The following is a 15,018-nucleotide window of genomic DNA, read 5'->3' on the forward strand; positions in this document are numbered from 1 at the left end:
TATGTTATAGATTTATTATGTATGTAGCATATATATATTTATAGGGATATTTATGTAGTTTATATAGTATATATTTATATATATTTATATAATATTTGTATTTTCTATATATTGATATAATATTTATGTAATATGTATATTTTCTATATACTTTTATGGATAATTATGTAGTAATAGGCATGTTTACGTAATATTTATATAGACTATATTTATATGGATAATGTGTAGATATAATAATAGCAATAATGTAAATTCATAGAGTTATAAAGGGGTAGGAACTAGGAAAAAGTGTAAACTTCTTCCTACTCCTTTTTCGAACCTATGCATATGAAGATGTTACTGTTTATTTTTATTTTAATTTTTTATATACGGTACATGTTCGAAATAAGGTGAGGCAGTGTTCAGTTATTCTGCTCCTCACCGGTGGAACAAACTTCCTGTCGACCTGAGGTCTGCTGCAACTGTAGATCCTTTAAATCAGGCCTAAAAACATTACTGTTTACTGAAGCGTAGTCTTAAATTAAATACTTACCTGCTGTACTCTACTGCCCTTATTTTTAACAACTTGTGCTTTTTATTATTTTACTTCTTTTCTTATCATCTTATTCATAATTGTATTCAATCTTATTTGTAATTTACTGTCTAATTGTGTCTTGCCGCTTTTAATGTCAATGTAAAGCACTTTGAATTACCTTGTGTTGAATTGTGCTATATAAATAAACTTGCCTTGCCTTGTGTTCAGTTTTGTCCATCTTAATACAATAAATTACAATTCTAGTGATTCAGTCCGGTAACAAATGCAACATTTACCACGTTGTGTAAAATGTAAATGAAACAGAAGGCAATGATTTGTCAGTCTCACAACCAAACTTTATTCACAAAAGAACATAAGCAATAAAACATCCATCCATCCATCCATTATCTATACCCGCTTTATCCCTTGCGGGGTCACGGGGGTCTGCTGGAGCCTATCCCAGCTCATTTCAGGTGAGAGGCAGGGGTTACACCCTGGACAGGTCGCCAGTCCATCACAGGGCCACATATAAACACACAAACCATGCTCACAACCACACTCATGCTCACACCTACGGGCAATTTAGAATCATCAATTAACCTAATATGCATGTTTTTGGACTGTGGGAGGAAGCCGGAGCCGGAGCAATAAAACAATAAACAAGAAAAAGAAAAATTCACAACAACATAAAAAAACATATCAAAAGTGAGATATTTGATATTTTCATGAAACATATTAGCTGTACTTGAATAGAATTTGGTTTTAAGAAATTTTCCAATTTCCATTTTACAAAGTCTCTTCCAACTCTTTTGGATTGGGGTTATAGTTCCGTTGCCCAGTTTGGGTTGAATAAAAAAATACTGTAATTTAGCACAGTTTTAACAGTGTAATAAACTACTTCCTCAAAACGTATACGGTTAAACTGGCTATTAAGTGTGTTTACATGAATTGATTTCACATTTAACTTGACTTTTCACTTTGAATTACCTTGTGTTGAATTGTGCTATATAAATAAACTTACCTTGCCTTGCCTAAATTCATTCATTCATTCATTCATTCATTCATTCATTCATTCATTCATTCATTCATTCATTCATTCATTCATTCATTCATTCATTCATTCATTCTTATGATATAGTACTATATATTAATATATTATACTAAATTATGTTTTAAAGCTGAAGAAAAGTCTTTTTTTATCAATATCAAATGGATCATAAACAGGGCAAGTAAAGTTATCAAATAATTCAGTTTTACCAATGATCAAACTAACTCTGTCCCTGCTGGTTCAATGTCACCACCAGCAGAGCTGCGGAGTGAGACCTCTTCACGGCCCTCTCTGGTCGTTTGAAGCTCCGCAGCGCCAAACCCCCGCCCCGCTTCACCATGATGGTTCCCGCTCCGCCATCATGATCCCCGCACCGCGCTGGACCAAAGTCCCGCACGTCAGCGGGGTCGTCCCCCGCTCCCGGCACGGGCACCGCGCCGCGGCCATCCGGGAACTGGTGGTGGTTTTCGGCGGAGGGAACGAGGGCATCGCGGAGGAGCTGCACGTTTACAACACCGGTGAGCTGATAGGCGCTCACAGCTGCTAATGTTTTTAGCTCCCAGGGAAAGTGATCACAGAGACTTCTGAGGGCATGCGTGGTTTATTTGGAAGAAAATACAAATGCATATTAGTTTACAGTCTTGTTTATGTTCAATGGGAAGCTATTTCCTCCCTTTAGCAGGATAGTGTTGCTGAACCGCTCAGTCTAAACAGACCTGCAGAAGTGGGTCAGGTGGTGCGTTCAGGGACCCTTGTTTACTTTTTATTCTCCTACTGTATCTACATTTCTTTACACAAACAAGAAAATAATAGTAAGGAAAGGGGGTGTTAGCATGTCCATTCCTATATCATACACATAAAATATAATATATATATAACAAATATAAAAGTTAGTGGAAAAAGAGAACATTAAACTTGTATTGAACACCCTGTACTAGAGAACTGCATAGGGCTCCATATGAATCATCACCTGGTGTCTCCATGATCAGGGATGAGCCTTTGTGTGCTAGAGAATCTCTAAATCTTTTACTTTTAAGTATTTTTGGAAAATATAACTAGGTGCAAAAAAAAGACACCAACCCACTAGCAGTTTCATGTAAATATTTGAATGCGTAGAATAGTTTTGTAAAATAGCAGAAGGTATCACACTTTGTAGACATTGGAAACTATTAAGGACTGATATGTTGACATGTATTAGTTGTATCCAGGTATTTATAAGCAGATGCAATGTTTTAGTAGGTTTCAAATCTCACAAGATGAGGTAAACTCCAATTTCTGCCACAGGAAAGTTAAAATCATGTTGGTATTAACTCAGAGGGGGCTGTTATTTCGACTGTGTTCAGTTTTGTCAAATTTAATACAATAAATTACAAATCTAGTGATTCAGTCCTGTAACAAATGCAAAATGTACCCCATTGTGTAAAATGTAAATGAAACAGAAGGCAATGATTTATAAGTCTCACAACCAAACTTTATTCACAAAAGAACATAAGCAATAAAACAACATAAACATGAAAAAAACATTCACAACAACATAAAAGGACATCAAAAGTGAGATATTTTAGAATTTCATGAAAAATATTTGCTGTACTTGAACTTGAATAGAATATGATTTTAAGAGATTTTCAAATTTTCCATTTTACAAAGTCTCTTCCAACTCTTTTGGATTGGGGTTGTAGTTCCGTTGCCCAGTTTGGGTTGAATAAAAAAATACTGTAATTTAGCACAGTTTAACAGCGTAATAAACTACTTCCTCCAAACGTATACAGTTAAACTGGCTATTAAGTGTGTTTACATATATTGATTTCACATTTAATGAGCAACCACTTTAAAAATAACCAGTTAATATTTAATTCAGGCTTTCAGTCAGCTGTCTTTCCTCCACTCTGCCGTATTTGTTGTGTGTGTACGTCTTAGATCCAGTTGTCTGACATCTGTCTGTGCTTCAGTCTCTAAACAGTGGTTCCTGCCGGCGGTGAGGGGTGATATCCCGCCCGGCTGCGCGGCTCATGGCTTCGTCTGCGAAGGCTCCCGAATCCTGGTCTTTGGCGGCATGATTGAGTACGGAAAATACACCAACAGCCTCTACGAGCTGCAGGTACAGCGGGTCGGTGTGTGGGAGTGTAACACCTGTGTGCTCGGCACTGTTCAAGCGTGGTGTTTGTTCTCAGGCCAGTCGCTGGCTGTGGAAGAAGCTGAAGCCGAGAGCTCCCAGGAACGGCTCGCCCCCCTGCCCTCGGATCGGACACAGCTTCTCCCTCGTGGGTAACAAGTGTTACCTGTTTGGAGGGCTGGCCAACGACAGCGAGGACCCCAACGGCAATGTGCCAAGGTACGGTGCCAGGACTGTTGGAGTTTTCAGAAATGTACTTGAAAAGAGCCTTTTCTTTTCTTTTTTTTTTACTCTTTTTTTATTCAGACAACTAAGAACCTGAGGGCATCATGGGTGTTACAAAGTCAAGGCAATACAATTTCTTCCATACATCTTTTTACGGTGTCATATCTTTATTAGTGTGCATACATAATCCATTTTTCCCAGTACCTGTCATATTTCTGCAGTTCAAGTTTCAATACAAAAGTGAGTCTCTCCATACAATAAACACCTTCTACAATCTTCAGCCACTGATCTTTTGTTGGAGGGTCAGCCTTGTAGCACCCTATAATGTAATAATAAATAAAATAATAATAAAATAAAATGTAATAAAATTTGCACTTAACTCATTCGAAAATGTAATAAAATCCAATGATGTAGTAACAATGATGTAATAAAATATCCTGACTGATATTGTAATATAATTTTTTACCGATAATGTAATACCTTATTACATTATTGGGAATTTATTACATTTTTAGGTGGGTCTTTTTTTTCAAAACTGATAGTGTAATACTTGACAGATAATGTAATATGTTTATTTTCAGTCCAGAATTCAACATTTTGTGTTTTAAGAATCTAAGAATGTTATATACATTGGATTTGAAACACCAGAATGACTATTGGGTTAAATTGCAGACTTTGAGTACCATGTAATAAATTCCCAATAATGTAATAAGGTATTATATATTATTGGTAAAAAATGTTATTACAATATCCGTCAGGATATTTTATTACATTATTGGTGAAGTTATTACATTATTGGGCTTTATTACATTTTCGAATGAGTTAAGTGCAAATTTTATTACATTTTCAGGCGTTATAACATTTTCAGGAAATTATTACATTATAGGGTGCTACAAGCCTGCAACCAACTACGAGTTATCGCTTTCTTTTCCCAGCCAAACTCTCTCAGGGCTATTGAGTTTGCAGTGGTTGCCTGTGTCTCACATATCTCCGTCCAGTCTTCCTCTGATATTTGTGCACCTAACTCTTTCTCCCATTTTTGTTTGATATATATATATATATTGTAAAGTGTTTTTTTGCCATTTGTATACCTCCATATAATCTCAACACCAATTTTTTATTTTCTCCCATTATGTATGCATTAGAGAATAGAGTAGTCAAGTTATGTTCATTTGTCGTTTTGGTTTGTATTTCCTTATTGAAATAATCCCTAGCTTGCAGGTATCTATAGAAATCCTGCTTTTCAAGTCCAAATGTTTCTGAAATTTCTTGATAGCTCTTGAGTTGACCATTCGAGGTGACAGAACAGAAAGACGTGATACCTCTTCTAGCCCATTCTTTAAATCTCCCATCCAACCTAGCAGGCTCAAATCCTGGATCATATGCTACACAACTCAAAACCCCTGCCTGTTTCTCCAATCGTAATTTTCGTAAGAAAAGAGCCTTTTCGACACCTTCTCCTTATCGTTCTTGTGATTTCTGCTTTAGTGGATTTGATTTTTCACAATTTCAGGTACCTGGATGACTTCTATGAGCTGGAGCTGCAGGCGTTGTCGGGGGCGAGAGGCTGGAACATCCCCGAGACCAAGGGAGGAGGTCCTTCCGCCCGCGAGTCCCACACCTCGGTCGGATGCACCAGCCTCGGTTCTCCAAAACTCTACATCTTTGGAGGGATGCAAGGGTGCCGCTTAAACGACTTGTGGCAGCTCGACCTTGGTGCGACTATTTTTTTTTCTTTTTCCTTCAAGAGTTTCTAAACTAAAGGCTTTGCTGCGTGCAAATCTCCTCACCTTTTTACCTCCTTTTCTCCCCGTCAGACTCGATGGTTTGGTCGAAGCCTCAGACGAGAGGTCCCACTCCTCTTCCCAGAAGTCTCCACTCCGCCAATGTCATTGGAAATAAGTAAGTGATTGTCACCTTTCAAGGCTGTGTGTCAGCATGAAGGTGTGATTTAGTCTGTAAAAGCTGTGGCTCGTCCGTGTGTCTGCAGGATGTATGTGTTCGGTGGCTGGATTCCTGTCCCGGAGTCACAGAGACAGACTGGTCTCGACTGGATCTGCACAAACTCCTTAAGTGTTCTCAGTTTAGGTTTGTACTTCTGTTGCAGGAATTAAAATGCATCATTCATAAATATACTTGCAAAGTGATGATATATATGGCTGGGGTACTTTGGATATGTTCCAGTTGGGAAACTTCACACTGGAATTGATGGAATATATTTAATGATTTATGGGAAGTAACAACATTTACAGGACTGTCTCAGAAAATTTGAATATTGTGATAAAGTTCTTTATTTTCTGTAATGCAATTTAAAAAAAACAAAAATGTCATACATTCTGGATTCATTACAAATCAACTGAAATATTGCAAGCCTTTTATTATTTTAATATTGCTGATTATGGCTTACAGTTTAAGATTAAGATTCCCAGAATATTCAAATGTTTTGAGATAGGATATTTGAGTTTTCTTAAGCTGTAAGCCATGATCAGCAATATTAAAATAATAAAAGCCTTGCTATATTTCAGTTGATTTGTAATGAATCCAGAATGTATGACATTTTTGTTTTTGTAATTGCATTACAGAAAATCACAGTATTCTAATTTTCTGAGACAGTCCTGTATTAGAAGTTCTTGATTTATCATATACAGACATGAATATAAAAAGTTTTGGGGTTGCCTCTTCTGAGCTTTGGATAAATATTTTGGGTATTTGTTTCTGCAGCTTGGTGTCATTCTTGACATCGATGTTTACACCGTCTTTGTTTTTGCATTAGTTGGAATGAAGTGAATCAGCACGTCAGATGATTTAAATGGCATTAATTTGCAGAATAGAATAAGGAAAAAAGCTTAGAAAAATCACTACTATTATTTCAGGCATATATACTTCAATGTCAGGAATATTCAAGTTTAAGTAATTCCCATTTGGTTTTGGACGGATGAATAAAAACGATAAACAGACAGTGAGACGCTGCGTTCTGCTCCCCCCCCCACAGACTCCATGAGCTGGCAGAACCTGGCTGCAGACGAGCAGGACGACCTGGAGTCCCAGCTGCAGAGCCAGGGCCCGCAGGTGGACGACCAGTACGCCTGCTGGCCCCGGCCCCGGGCCGGCCACTGCAGCGTCGCCGTCGGCTCCAGGCTGTACGTCTGGAGCGGCCGGGACGGATACCGCAAGAGCTGGAACTACCAGGTCTGCTGCAAGGACCTGTGGTACCTGGAGACGGGTGAGGATCTCGGAGCGCCGCGGAAATACCAACATTACAGTGTATTTGTACTTCTTTTTTTTTATATCTTTTTATTTAAGAAAGACAATCAGATACATTCTTAATGACGGTAGGTCCTACAATTTTCTTTTGTGCACGTGTGCCTACCCCCGCCTACCCCCCCCCCCCCCAAAAAAAAGCACAAAAACATACACAAAAAATAAATAAATAAAATAAATAAACTGGGGAAAAAAAAAAAGTAAGCGAAAGTCAGTAAATAACAATAGGGGCATCAAAACTCAAATACCTACAGATACATAAGATACAAAAAAAAATGGCCACGATTATATTTTTCCAAGGTTAGTTTTTCTAAGGGTAGAAATGCTGTGAGTTGATCTAGAGGGGAATCGTTCTTCCAAAATAAAAGTATACATTTCTTTGCAAAGTAAGTGATCAAAATTAATATCCTGCATTTTTTTGTTATCTAGTTGTAAATTACGTGTCATTTCATAAATATAAACTACTGCTTAAATCAAATGTTTTGTCCAGGACTAATTGTGTAAGGGAATGAATTGAATTCCAATAACTTTGTAAACGGTCGCATTCCCAGAACATATGCATGAATGTCCCCTCCATCTTTTTACAATCTAGGACACTTTGATGAAATATCCTTTTGATATTTTATGCATTTTTATTGGAGTATTTGTATTTGTACTTTTAACCCCCTCCCCTCCACCATCAGAGCTACCCCCGGCCCCAGAGGCCGTGCTGCTCATCAGGTCCACCATCAACATGCTCCACGTGGCGTGGCGCCCCCTGGCGGCAGCAGACTGCTACATCCTGCAGCTCCAGCCGGCCTGTCCCGCCAGAGCTGGAGTCGGAAACCCGTCTGTGAAACCAGCTGAGCTCTCTGCTGCACGAGGACCTCACGGGAGAGGTGAACAAGAGAGAAAAATACTGTTGTTTCGGTCAGCCTGTTTTAGTTTTAGTCTAGTCTTTGGGTCAAGCTATCATTTTAGTTTTTATAAGTTTTAGTCACGTTCATTCTCCTTTTAGTCGTGTCAAGTTTCAGTCGACTAAAAGTCTGAGCATTTTAGTCTTATTTTAGTCAAAGATTGTATTTAGCCAAACCCATTTTACAATTCAAACAAAGTTATCTTATTATATTATCGTTACCTCATAGGCTCAAGAATACATTCATTCCAGATACAGAAGACTCTAATTTGAGTTTACAACATTTTTATTTTTCTGCATTTCTCCCCATCTTTTTCTTTTTCCACGACACATTGGGTTTTGTTTTCCACGTCTATGTAGGGAAGTGTATCCAAAGATGGTTCTTCTTCTCCAGCCCCAGAGCAGATCCCTGTGTTTCTCTATGTAACTTTGTTTTTAATTGACGTGAACCTAGAACTCTGCGTTAACGGCATCAATGTTAAAGTTTTTATTTTGTAATCTACATTTTAGTCTCGTTTTTATTAGTCTACGATATTGCATTATATATTTAATTATCTTTATCGTCACATGACCAGCATTTTTGTAGCGTCTCGTCTCGTTTTCCTCGGGGTGATAAAGGTTCGTTGACGATATTTAGTCATAATTTTCGTTGACAAAAGCAACTTTAGTACAAACGTTCAGTTATGGAATCAATATTCAAAGGTTAAATGAAGTAAGACTTTTGATGTGATTTATATTTGTGTAAAGGAGCATAAAAGCAACAGACCAAGTGTTTTTCCTCAAAGTCAGCTGCAGCGTTCTTTCTCGCAGGCATCCATTCGCTCCAACCTCAGAATGAGAGGACTGCAAGTGGAGGAGCTCAGGTCGGTCCCCCTCAATCTGCAAATAAAACTCATCAATGATGATGATAAGCTTTCAGGACTATGAAGAAATACTCAGAATCAGGATTGTCTTTATTCTTTTTGTAACTAGTACAATGAAATTGGCAGTAGACACTCTTAAAGTGCAGAATAATTTAACTATAAAGTATACTGGGTCTACTGTATAAACCTACTGGGATCCTGCTGGTTGGATTGATTGAAAATATAATTATGGCAGAAACCAGGACTGAGCATGAGGTTTAAAAGGCTCCTTCAATTGTTCCCTTTTTAAATGTTATTTTTTTTATTTCAGGGTTCTTCACAGCAGCAGAATGTTTCCGTAAAGTCCTCTAATGTTCCAGGGGAGACCCGAGCAGAGGGAGGGAACCAGCCAAAAGACTCTGGCCGCGGTGAGTTTTGTCATCGAGCGCTCAGAGGCTGATTCACTTGGATTCACTGTGTAGCACAAAGTTGTAGAAATGTTTAAACAGATGCCCCTGAAGGGCTTGCAGTTTCTCTGACATTTCCCCATCTCTGTCTGTGTGTTTTATCATATCTGCTGGACGGGACACATCATCTTCATCATCGTCAGCAGCAGAGGATGGCTCAGCTCAGCAGCAGCCAGGTAACGACGGCTCCAATCTCCAACGTCAGAGATAAATCAGCGTCAGAAAAGCACATTTCACATGGATTGATTCCGCTCTTTACAGACAGACAAGCTGCTCCCGCTAACGTACGAGGAGATCCACAGTCCCACACGGATCAGGTCAGAACACGTCCTGGAGGGGGTTTGATCTCTTGGCTTGGTTGAATCTGAGACTCTGATCCGTTCCCCGCAGGTTCAGAAGAGTCCTGACGGCTCTCTGTGGTTCGACGTCGGCGTGTTCAAAACGCTCTTCTGCGAGGTCAGCCACTTCTTTTCCCCCGGCGAGCAGGTGACGTCGGCCGCCAGCAACAGAACCCCTATGAACAAAGAGGTAATTAAAAACACTCGCTCATCTGCTGAGTGTCACTAGTGTCTGATCAGCCAATCACATTTGAGCAGTGTTTAGGGACTTTAACAACCTGCTGAAGCTCAAACTGGAGAAGAAAGAGGATTTAAGTGACTTTTAGAAACCGCTGGTCCACTGAGACGTCCAGGGTTTGCAGAGAATAATCTGAAAGAGAAAATACCCAGAATACCTCCAGCAGAATACCACGCCGTGCTGCAGATCTCTGATTATCTCAGTCTGGTTTTTTTGTAATATGATGATGAGGTTTCTGTACTAAAGTGGCCTCGGCAGTCACCAGATCTGGCTCTGTTGGAGCAGTTTTGGTATGTGGTGGAACGAGAGATCTGCATCAACTGTGTGATGTCATCACGTAACTATGGACCGAGACCTCTGAGGAATGTTTCCAGGACCTTGTTGAATCTGTGTTGAGGCTGTTGTAAGTTTAAGAAATAAGTTTAAATCCGAGGTGTAGTTAATAAAGCAGGTTGTGCTGATGTTAAGTTACACCTTCTGAATACTGTATTTGGTGATACTATCATAACTTTATTTCCTCATAGCTTCATCTTTGCATCCTCTCCTTGCGTCCAGCTGTTCCCTCACAGGAAGCTGCCGGGGCCTCAGGACTACCAGGGCCGGGAGAAGCAGGAGCTGGTCCCGGGTCAGACCTACAGGTTCAGAGTTGCAGGGATCAACTGCTTCACTCAGGGAGACTTCAGTCCAGTCAGCGAGTTCAAGACCTGCCAGCCCGGCTTCCCCGGGGCGCCCTCTGCTGTCAAAATCACAAAGGTGACGCTCAACATTTAAACTTTTAAACACAGAGTTTGGGGGATGTTTGTATGTTTGTTTGATTTACACCGTGTCCTAACTGCATGCAAGCGTCCGACTAACACATTAGTCAGACATTAAGGTAAATGAAAAAGACACAAGCTTTCGATAATAAGTTGTGAAACTTCCATCTCCCTCCAGCAGCTGCCACTTTATTAAGGTTTTTGTAGTGAAATGAGGAGGAATCATAGAGATAACTTCTCATTTCAACTAACTGGATCAGCCGTTCCTCATCCATGACTGTTTCCTACAGCGCTTTCAACCGGCTTTCAACGCGAGCGGCAGGAAGAAAATAGAAGCAGGTCCGTCAAATGTTCAGCTCAAAACGGCGTGCCGTGTCGCGCTGCGTCACGCTGCGGCCAGTTAGGACAGTCCAATAAAAAATAAAGCAATGGAATTGATTTTGTCGCTGACGCTCGCATCACATGCAGTTATGACACGGTGTTTAGTTGTGGGCGTGGTTTGCACGATGTAACTCCGCAGGCTGGAGTTTCCACCATTTTTTCGTAGCGGTGTATCGCGTCATTCAGGCAGCCAATCAGCACAGAGCCTCATTATCATAGCCCCGCCCACTCAGAATCCTGCATAGATAATGAGGTTGGAGAATGGGAAGATAAAGACATGGCTCAGAGGCTGAATTTCTAATTTATTTAGCAAAAACAATCAAAAGATTGTTTTTAAAGGTATTGTGACATCATTTTTAACATGCTTTTAACACTATTAAAAGTCTTGGCCAACATCCCTCAAATGTGTCTAAAAGAGTGTAACAAGAAAAACTTCACTCTAGTAATCTTTTCCTGGCTTTTTATTACAGTGTTTTTTTGCGCCGTGAAAAATGCTTCCTTTCCCCCCCTTCCTGTCAATCATTGCTCCGCTCCTCCTCCCAACCTCCTCCTCCTCCAGCCATACGCGAGAGGGACAGGCGAAGCATGCACGGAAAAGCAGGAGGGCGAACCACAGCAAACAATCATAAAAATAAAGGCATGCAAGCAGCACTGTCCCCTTATCTTAAGTCCAGTCAGTGGCCGCGGGTCTTCTTAGCAGTTTTCCTCCGGTGATTAGAACAAAAGAGGCTCTAAACTGCTCCGTGTTAAGCCTCATTTATGGTTCCGCGTTAAATCGACGCAGAGCCTACGCCGTAGGGTTCAGCGTATGGTGCGCGTCGCCGCGTAACCCTACGCCGTAGGCTCTGCGTCGGTGTAACGCGGAACCATAAATCAGCCTTTATGGTGCGCTGGAGAGGAGAGGAGGCAGGGAGCTGGGTGGAGGGGGCGGTGATTTAGCGGGCCCTGACGTAACGATCTGCCACCAAACCAGGTGCGCCGTTTTTGCACAGTTATGTGGAAAATCCCAGAAAGCACACAATACACTGAATGTTAAAAGTTCGTTGTTTTTTGGGTGTAATTGATGTCAAGACACCCAACAAAACACAAAAAATCAAGAAAAATGTGTTTTTCATGTCACAATCCCTTTAAGACATTCAAGGCCTGTTTAAAATAGGTATTAGATGCCATAATAGGTCCCCTTTAAACTTTCAAACACTGAGAGGGTTTGGGGGATGTTTGTTTGATTAATGTGTTAGATGGCTTTACCAAATGTTCCTAAGTGTCTTGATTGTGCTGTTCCTGCCTAGGCCAGTGATTCGGTGCAGATCAACTGGGAGGCTCCCTCGTCTCCGTCAGGCCGGATTCTGGAGTATTCCATGTACATGGCGGTGAAGAAGAGCCGCGCGGCCAGCTCGGAGCGGCCGGGCCAGATGTCCTTCATCCGGATATACCGCGGCACCAAGACGTCCTGCTCGGTCAGCTCCTCCCACCTGGACAACGCCCACATCGACAGCTCCGCGTCCAACCGGCCCGCCATCGTCTTCCGCATCGCTGCCAAGAACGAGCAGGGCTACGGCCCCGCCACGCAGATCCGCTGGATTCAAGGTACGGGGACTCTTTTTCTTCCTTTCCTTTTCTTATTCCGAACTCTAAAATGTTTTCATGGTGGATACTGACCACATCTGTCTTTGTAGATCTGATTAAATTACGAACATCGACGTCCACAGCAGACAGCGGCGCCGAGGCCGACCCGGACGCCGCTGACAGGTAACCACACGCACGTCCCGTGTTTAACGCTCATTTAACCTTCAGACTGAGACCCATCTGACCTTGTTTCTGTCTTGCAGCTCCGGCTGAAGCGGTTTGGACCAGCGATGACCTGTCGGGGCGGAAGACGTCGTTGACTCAGGAAGTTGGCAACTCAGATGTTGTACATGTCCTAAACGGCTCTTTTAACTTATTTTTTAATCTATTTAAGTATTGACCTGTAAATAGTTTTGTGTGTTCACAGGAAGTTTTTTACCACTTAGATATTTTATTTTGGTAAATTATATGTGACATAATGGAGATTAATAACATATTTTTTAATTCTAATGCTTTAGTGCTAAAAATCACTAACCACTACTGATTTAAATGAGTAAAATGGACGAAAAGAAGAAATGTAAGAAATGTCCCATAGCCCAAGTACATTTTTAATATTCAATACATTTATGAAAAGTGTATCTACAGTATGGTAAAGTAAAAGACTTTTATGCGGATCTTTTACCAAAGTTTGTTTTAAAGGAGGTACAGTATATAAAGAAAAGGAAAAAACATCGACTGAGCTAAAGTGCATATTTTAGTGCTGTTTTAAGGGACCAGAAACCAAAACAGAGACAAAACAACCTTGTAAACTTTGTTTGGGGGCCATTTGCGTCCAAACCCACATTAGAGTAGAATTATTCATCTTTTTAAGCAAGTTTCACATGTCGGTTGGCCACGCTACCCCGGCAGGTGTAACGAGATTCAGGAGTCATGTGCTTCCTCTAACCAGCTGCTCTGAGCAGGGGGTGAAAACATGACTAAAAAGGGAGACTTTTGTTTTATATTTCATAAAGAACTCAGAAAATGTTCGACTTTTGTGTAAAAAAATTGTTTTCTTTTAGACTGTGCTGCTTTTTTATAGTTATTGACATTAATTGCATGTCTTTATTATTTCTGCTTTGATTCTCTCTTGATTTTAACTGTTTGTAAATTGAAGGAAAAAGCCATGCTTTGTTTTGTTTTTTTACTTAAATTTTTTTCCTCAGTCGGCTGTAAAATATTGACTGAGAAATGGAATGAGAACACTGACATCAGTTATGTGGCCTTTCGAGGGTATTTGTCATCTGGGACATAACATTTTGCAACTGACAGACTGAGGATGGATGAGAGGAAAGATAAATACATTTCTGCTTCACATCTTCTAGTCGCAGTGTCGTTGATTTCAGCGGTTGAGTTTCTTCTACAGGTTGGCATGTGGTTATTACAAAAATAGAATTGCTGTGATTCTAATCAGGCATGACTGATTGTTTTAGTGGTTATCAGCGGATATAGAGCAGCTCTGGGGGTTGATGTATTTCCACATGCCATACCTGGATGTTTAGCAGACTTTCCTGTAATGGGATTGATTTGATTTAGAGGAAGAGTTCTTAAAACGTACGCAGAGGATCGCTGATAAACAATCATTTCTCAGGAAAAACTTCTTTGCTCTTTGATTTTCTTCTTTGGTTTGACTGGCGATGATCATCACAGTCAATGTTCACTGTAAATAAGTCTCTTTGGTGCAGCATGATGGCTCACGAGTGACCGCAACTGGATAGTGTCAGGCAGAAAAAATAGAAATGGTCTGGCTCATATTATCTTGTAAAGGCCAAAACCAGAACCCCAACTCGCTGCGGCATCACTGTCGCAGCAGATTTGCTGTTAAATATTTTACACCCCTAAACAAAGACAAATAAAATAAAAGAAGTGTAGCTGTGTTTTAAACTAATGTATCCCTTTTACCCATCACGTGAATTCAGTAGTAAAGTTTAATGAGTGGAAGATGTTTGGCTTTTTCATAACATTTTATTCCCATAAATATATCATGCCAGTCAACTTCTTTATTAGATGATTTTGTCCCTCATATTTAATAATCTGAACTCAAAGTGCAAACTCTTAGTGATGTTGCCACCGATTCAAATCAAAGAGATGCAGCGCCTCATGTTTTAAAAACCTGCTTTCTTTTTGTGAAAGGATTCTTTAATTGTTTACTAGATTTTACCAACATAAGATGCTTTTGTTCGTCAGCTGTTTCAGTTTGTACACAATGTATATTTTATCTTTAGTATGTGTTTGCAGACTTGTCTTTTTTTTTTTTTTTTTTTTAATGGTTAAAGCACCTGCCAAACTATAAAAGTCAGTGGTACAGAGTGTAAACCTAAAAAGTGAAGAATCCT

General features: G+C 40.2%; 1 protein-coding gene across 1 annotated transcript; it reads left to right on the top strand.

Moving 5' to 3' along the window:
- The first annotated feature begins 1,883 nt into the window (after positions 1–1,883).
- Positions 1,884–12,916, top strand: hcfc2 (host cell factor C2). The gene is made up of 15 exons (XM_061714615.1): positions 1,884–2,080; positions 3,512–3,660; positions 3,734–3,894; positions 5,414–5,616; positions 5,718–5,802; positions 5,891–5,988; positions 6,893–7,123; positions 7,845–8,131; positions 9,230–9,326; positions 9,627–9,682; positions 9,735–9,893; positions 10,497–10,694; positions 12,367–12,664; positions 12,754–12,826; positions 12,907–12,916. Exons 1-15 carry the CDS (start codon positions 1,924–1,926, stop codon positions 12,914–12,916), a joined length of 2,262 nt encoding a protein of 753 aa, XP_061570599.1. The 5' UTR covers positions 1,884–1,923.
- The last annotated feature ends 2,102 nt before the right edge of the window (positions 12,917–15,018 follow it).

This window comes from Cololabis saira, chromosome 23 (assembly GCF_033807715.1).
Source record: "Cololabis saira isolate AMF1-May2022 chromosome 23, fColSai1.1, whole genome shotgun sequence".
In the NCBI taxonomy this organism is placed as follows: domain Eukaryota; kingdom Metazoa; phylum Chordata; class Actinopteri; order Beloniformes; family Belonidae; genus Cololabis; species Cololabis saira.